This window comes from Phaenicophaeus curvirostris, chromosome 1 (assembly GCF_032191515.1).
Source record: "Phaenicophaeus curvirostris isolate KB17595 chromosome 1, BPBGC_Pcur_1.0, whole genome shotgun sequence".
In the NCBI taxonomy this organism is placed as follows: Eukaryota; Metazoa; Chordata; class Aves; order Cuculiformes; family Cuculidae; genus Phaenicophaeus; species Phaenicophaeus curvirostris.
Window position 1 is genome coordinate 116,298,155 of NC_091392.1, and position 6,000 is coordinate 116,304,154.

Sequence of the window (6,000 nt, forward strand, 5' to 3'; positions counted from 1 at the left end):
TGCAGTGAAGAAGGAGCTACTTGTCCTAGGGTTTTTCCAAGCAGCAATGTGGAAGCAATGTTTAGAAAAATTAACTCTATTGAGCAGGAGACTGAGAAGTCAGAGGAGGAAAAGCGAGAGCAGTCTGCTTCTGAAATGAATAGGTCTTGTGGCTTGGCCCAGGTTTAACCAGAGCTCAGCGCCAGCATAAACTGCCACCCTCTGTCAGGGAAGCTCGTCACACGTGCACACGAATTCAATACACTCTTAGCCTTTGCCTGATGATGCCACCATCTCTGGGATAGTATTATCAAGAAAGGAATCTCTCCGGTTCCTTCTTTCAACAGTAAGGGAGAGGAAGAGAATGAGAAATGTTCAAGAGATTGAATGAAACTAAGAAAGAAAAAGTGCAGAGCTGCCCTAAAATACGAACCACCTGGGCCTACAAAAACCAAGCCTGCATTCAGAAAAAAAAAATCTTTTCACGCAATTCTAATCAAAATCTCCTTGTTCCCAGAATAACAGCAGTATCTACTGAATTATTTCCCTCCACTTGGAGATGACAGCACACAGTAGTCTTTCTCAGTGCCAATCTCACAGCCCTTATTTCCCCACTCTCAGCTGTTCTCCATGAAACAAATTGCTGCCTTGTTCAGTGCTACTGCAGGGACCACCACACACACAGAGAAGAGCTCTTCAAAAACCAGGATGCGTTAACTTTTATAAATACACCAGCTTCCCAGATAGAGCCCAGTTTGTCTCTCTCTGAGCTCAGCATCTTGCAGCAGCTGATTTCACAGTCCCTGGAATCTGGGAGGCAGAGGATCTGATTTCAGTGACTATTCATACTTGGCTAAACACACTTTCCGCTTGCAGCCATTAAATCCCGATCTAGAGACAAGGGACCCAGTACTCAGTGGTCTGAGCATCTACAGCGGTATTTGTTCGGATGAGTTAGAAAAAAAAATCAGAATGGGAAATAACCTCTTGCTTACTTTGTTGCAGTAACTGATGTGTTCAAAGCAAAAGGAAAGCAAATCTCTTCTGCAGGAACAATGAAAACCAAACGTTTATCTCCCCTTTGGAGGCTACTGCTGTGTTACTCTTCATGTCTGTATTTTGTAACTGAAGACGCCACCTGTAATTGCTCTGCAGTTGACCCGGATTAAAGATCAAGGAAGCTAACATTTATTGTGGCAAGTGCTTTCTCCTGACTCAGAGGATTTTCTGATCAGACTCTTAATCCCCTTCTCGTAAAATGCGCAGTGCTCTTTACCATTGTATAAGTGCATGTGCAAGAACATTATAGTTAGACCTGGTTTACAAACCAGTAGCTCAGTTTGACAGACAAGGTTGGGAGGCAAAGCTACCCACAGGCTGGCAGAGCATAGAACCCCACTTGAGTTGACCTATCCTTATGATTACCAATACTGCCCTGGTTCCCCTCCAGCTAGCCCAGGCCATGCCTGTCTCCCTCAGCATTGTCCAACAGGAGCAGATCTGTGGGGCAAAATATTCCCTGTGGAGGCCCCGATGGCCTCACTGTACACAGGTCCTGAGGGAGGAGGTTGCTTCAGGTGACCATTTCATAGAATCACAGAATCACTAGATTGGAAAGGACCCACTGGATCATTGAGTCCAACTTCTCCCATCAATCACTAAACCATGTCCTTCAGCACCTCACCCACCCGTCTTTTAAACACCTCCAGGGAAGGTGACTCAAGGGTTTATTCTCAGGAACTGCACACCCAAGAGTTACTGAGGTGTATTAGGTGCATTCCTGGTACACATCTGCTGAGGTTTGCAAGACAAGATGTGTCTAGACAGAGCCATATTCACCTCAGCTAGTGCCAGTGACAGTCCTACTCTGAGTGGGAAGTCAGACAAGAACCCTTTGGCAATGTCTCTTCGAACATTTCTGTGTCTCTGTGTGAAGGATTAGGCAACCCTGTGTACATCATGTAGTCCATGGCTGTGTATTATGCGTAAAAACTACTGAGAGAGTTATCTCTGTCTTTGGAACTGCTGTGGGTATTGTTACTCGATGTCCCTTGGAACTTAAACTGAAAAGCGTACCTGCTACTGAGGCATGGAAAGGGAAAATCTGTTACCATGACATGAACATAGGGGTCCAGAATGCCTCTGAGGTGGAGAAAGCAATAAGAGAAGGTAAGTTGTGATATATTCCCATTCAATTTGACTTGCTCAGCTACTTCTAGATTAATACAGAAAGTGAGCAGTTTTCCCAAGTCTCATATTTCCCAAGTCTCATATTAATAACAGCTTAAAAACCTTACTTGCTTAGTTGACTCTGTTTTTTGTCTGTTATTCCCTTAGGACTGGTTGAAGAGAAATTTCTGGAACCCACTAAGAGGCGTTTTGCTAATTTTCACAATGTAAATAGAACCGCTAAGGTGAGACACTACCTATAACCTGAGACAAGACAAGAGCAGGAGAGAATGGTATTTGTAAATAGTGACATGCTTACAGTACCTATCCCACTGCATTACCACGCATGGAATTTCTTGCAGGCCTACAGTTTTTATAAAATAAGGAAGAGTTTGAAAATGATAGCATGTTTAAAATGGCACTAATGGAAGTACATTTTGTCTTTTGGTACAACATTGACAAGATCTAAAACATACATTCTGCATTCATTCTGGTCACATTCTTGATGCATACCACAAAATGCAAAGAAAACCTGGTATGGCTGTCTTGAAGATTTTGTAATTAATTTCAAATTTAAGTCCTGCAATGATTTGTAAGTGTGTGGGCAGCCTCAGAGTGCTAAGTGCTGCTTTTCCCTCTCTGAAAGGCAAGCCAGAGTGTCAGCCAGTGCAGGAATCTCATCTTTGATAAAAGGAAAGAGCAACATACAAGCCAAACACAGTTCAGCTACCAAAGAGTCAGAAGATGACTGTTCACTGTTTGGGGGATTGTATGTTTTAGAGTTAAATGATATGGGTGTCATTGAAGGCCTTTTCTCAGAAAGTTTTGAGGAAAAGAGTAGAAGCAATGCTGGACAGCTAGGAACCAGAGTCACTCATAGGATACTGCTTCAAAAGGAAACTCAAAGGCAAATATGAGTAAAAGAGATGGTTTGCTACTTGACCTGCATGGCCAAACCCTACTGAGCTCCCAGACCAACTAGACAGCAAACAAATAGCTATTTCAGCCAAACACAGAGGTGTTTAGTGAGGGTCTTTATGCATAACGTGGTGAGAGGAATGAAGATGGAGAAAGTCCTGGTAGACTCTGAAGATGAGAACAGTTGGGATGCTTTCTGAGGGACGCTAGGAATGCATTTTATGGGAATTTAAAGATGACTAAGGTAACTTTGCTGCCCCCAAAACTTGTAGGTGGAATTATCAAAAAGGACAGAAGCATCAGATTACTGCAATAAAAGAACCAGGCAGTGAAGGGTCAGACAGGGTTGTTTTGCTGACAACAGATAGGAGACTGCAGTTTTTGAAAATGGCAGGACATGCAATGGAGTTCACATCAGTACCTGCTGTCACTGTCTACTGCAAGACAGGAACGCAAACAAAACGCACACAAAAACCAAGGACAGGATGCAGGCTGAACTCATGGTCATTGCTGCTTGTTCTTGTCAAACTTGTATTTTCCTTCAAGAGTCCAAGCACTGATCCAATTCGTGTTTAAGGAGGAGACAAAACCACCATGTTTTTCTACTCTTTCACTGCAGAGAAACCAGAAGCTAAGGCATTACTCCACATTCCCAAGACCCAGTCTGGGATTAGACATTGCTGCAGCAAGGACCGATAAACACTGTGCCCACTTTGTCATTCTCTGGAGATGCTGCTAAGTACTGGCTCCTTTGCAAAGGAAGCAAATGTCCGAGAACTTGTTCTTTTCTAGACCAGAATTGAAGACATTAGAGAGAAACAAGCAGTGGAGGCTGAAAGATACATCTGGACCAAATTTAAAATGGGAAGACTCGTATATTGCCAGGATGACATTTACATTAAGGATCTAAACTCTGTTCAGGCAGAAAACAGTACCAAAGATGGTGATGTGAGAGAGCTGCAGTTTCGAGGTTTTTCAAAGAAAGAGCCCTCCTCTGACAAGGAAATGGTATCTCTCACGAAGGCCTATTTCAATGTAAGTTTACAGACTATAAAACAGCAGATCTTCTGCACCCTGAATGCTATGGCATATACCCCTTGTGCAGATTTTGCTGTAGTCAATACTCTTTCATGCAATACCACTACTAAGCAGTGAATAGTAGCCAGAGGCCATGTCTCATCCAAGCACATGCACAGATTCTGTATGAATTAATCAGACATCTTCACCAGTGATGAAAATGCCAGGACAAAGCTGATCTGATGGGCTGTGTAAGCAGAGTTACTGGGAGAAGTTGTTTCACGCTGCAGACTATGGTAATTAGAAAAGCCTGCAGGTTGTTAAAACAACCTAAACTATTTGTTAGCTCCTCCCAGCCTGGCATAGCTCCCTGCTGCAGCTGCTTCTTGCTCTGGGAATATGCCACTGGCAGGCAAGTCCTCCTCTCACCCTCCTCCAGCCTTTCATGGAGAAGGGGGTACTCACTGCTGCCTACACAGCTCATGCCACATCTAGTCTATTTTTCAGCTTAAACTCAGCTTCATCCTTGTACATGAAAGATTTGCAGCCACTGAGCTCCAGAGGTATCTAAAGCCAGAAAGACCTTAGAATTCTCTGGAAACAGGCTGCCTAAATCCTACAGGACCTACAAATCAAATGTGCCTCTACTCGGTCTTTCCACTGTCATTTTCAACTAAGATGCTACAAAAAGAAAAGACGACAGCACCTTCCCTAATTGCAGTTGGTCACTCAAGCCTAAGTGCTCACCTAGCACCAGGAGGTCGGGGAGCAGCTTCCTCATAGGATTGGGGAGGTTTTGAAGTTCCCATTTCCCAACAGCACCAGCTAAGCTTCCAAGCCCTGCGGCTGCCCCTGAAGAAAGGACCTCACAAGCTCTTCTAGGTCAACCTGTTTCAATTTGCATAAATAACCAGACAAGTTAGTTTGTTGGGTTAAGAAGCAAATTATCTCATTGTGATAGAGGCACAATCTAGTCTCTCTGTTGCTTAAAGCAAAAGCTTACTCCAAAGCTCTCTTACACTTAGAAAAGAGCAACTATGTCAGAAATACCACCTAAATCCAGGAATTTACCACATTTGGGAAAAATCACTGTTTGATTTCCTGTACCATAATGGATTGGTAGTGTGCAGAGAAGACAGTTTTGATGCCAGAAATTGTTAACAAGTACTATTCATCCTCATATAACTCTTACCAAAAACAGCTGGCAGAATTAAGCAGGGAACAGCCTGCCTTGGGTTTAGTTTGCTGAGGGGAAAAAAACCAGCTAACATTGCCAAAGCTCTTAATTTTTAGATCTTTAGGCACAAAGAAGACCAAAGACAAAGTTTTTTAGTTCTGAGAAATGCTTCTTGAAGAGTAATCCAACACCTTGGAGTTGTTCAAGGCCAGATGGAATGAGGCTCTGACAAACATGGTCTAGTGGAAGATACGCCTTCCCATGGCAGGGGAGTTGAAAGCAGATGATCTTTAAGATCCCTTCAAACCCAAACCATTCTCTTGTACTTCTTAATAGATTACCTGTAGCCCTTGGTTTTTTAGTTCTTTCTGGGAAACAAGTCTTCTGCTACTTTTCCCCTTCCTGCAGGGAGCAAGTAAAGACCTCTCCAATCAGATGCCCCTGATCATCCTGTTTTATGCCCTTCATGATTTCAGGGATAACTTACCACAATGCTGCAACTTTAGCAAGAAAACCATTTCCTTCAGGAGGACAGTGAAGCTGTTAAACACAGGAGCTATCTCAGTCAATGAGGCGATTGTCTTGCCAAAGCCTGCCAGTACCTGAGAGACTTTACCTCGCTGTAGTTTTCTTCATTATTCAGAACTATTTTTCTACTCTTGTTTGCCAGCATTATTGAAGAACTTTGCAAAATCCCCTAAAAATGTAATATCAGCACAGAGCTTTAACATTCATTTCTC

At 43.1% G+C, this 6,000-nt stretch overlaps 1 protein-coding gene across 1 annotated transcript; it reads left to right on the plus strand.

Moving 5' to 3' along the window:
• The first annotated feature begins 2,096 nt into the window (after positions 1 to 2,096).
• On the plus strand, positions 2,097 to 5,766 carry LOC138718724 (interferon-induced GTP-binding protein Mx-like). Its single transcript, XM_069853267.1, is given in 5 exon segments — positions 2,097 to 2,148; positions 2,317 to 2,393; positions 3,859 to 4,182; positions 5,669 to 5,738; positions 5,741 to 5,766. Coding segments are annotated over 5 exon segments (549 nt in total).
• The last annotated feature ends 234 nt before the right edge of the window (positions 5,767 to 6,000 follow it).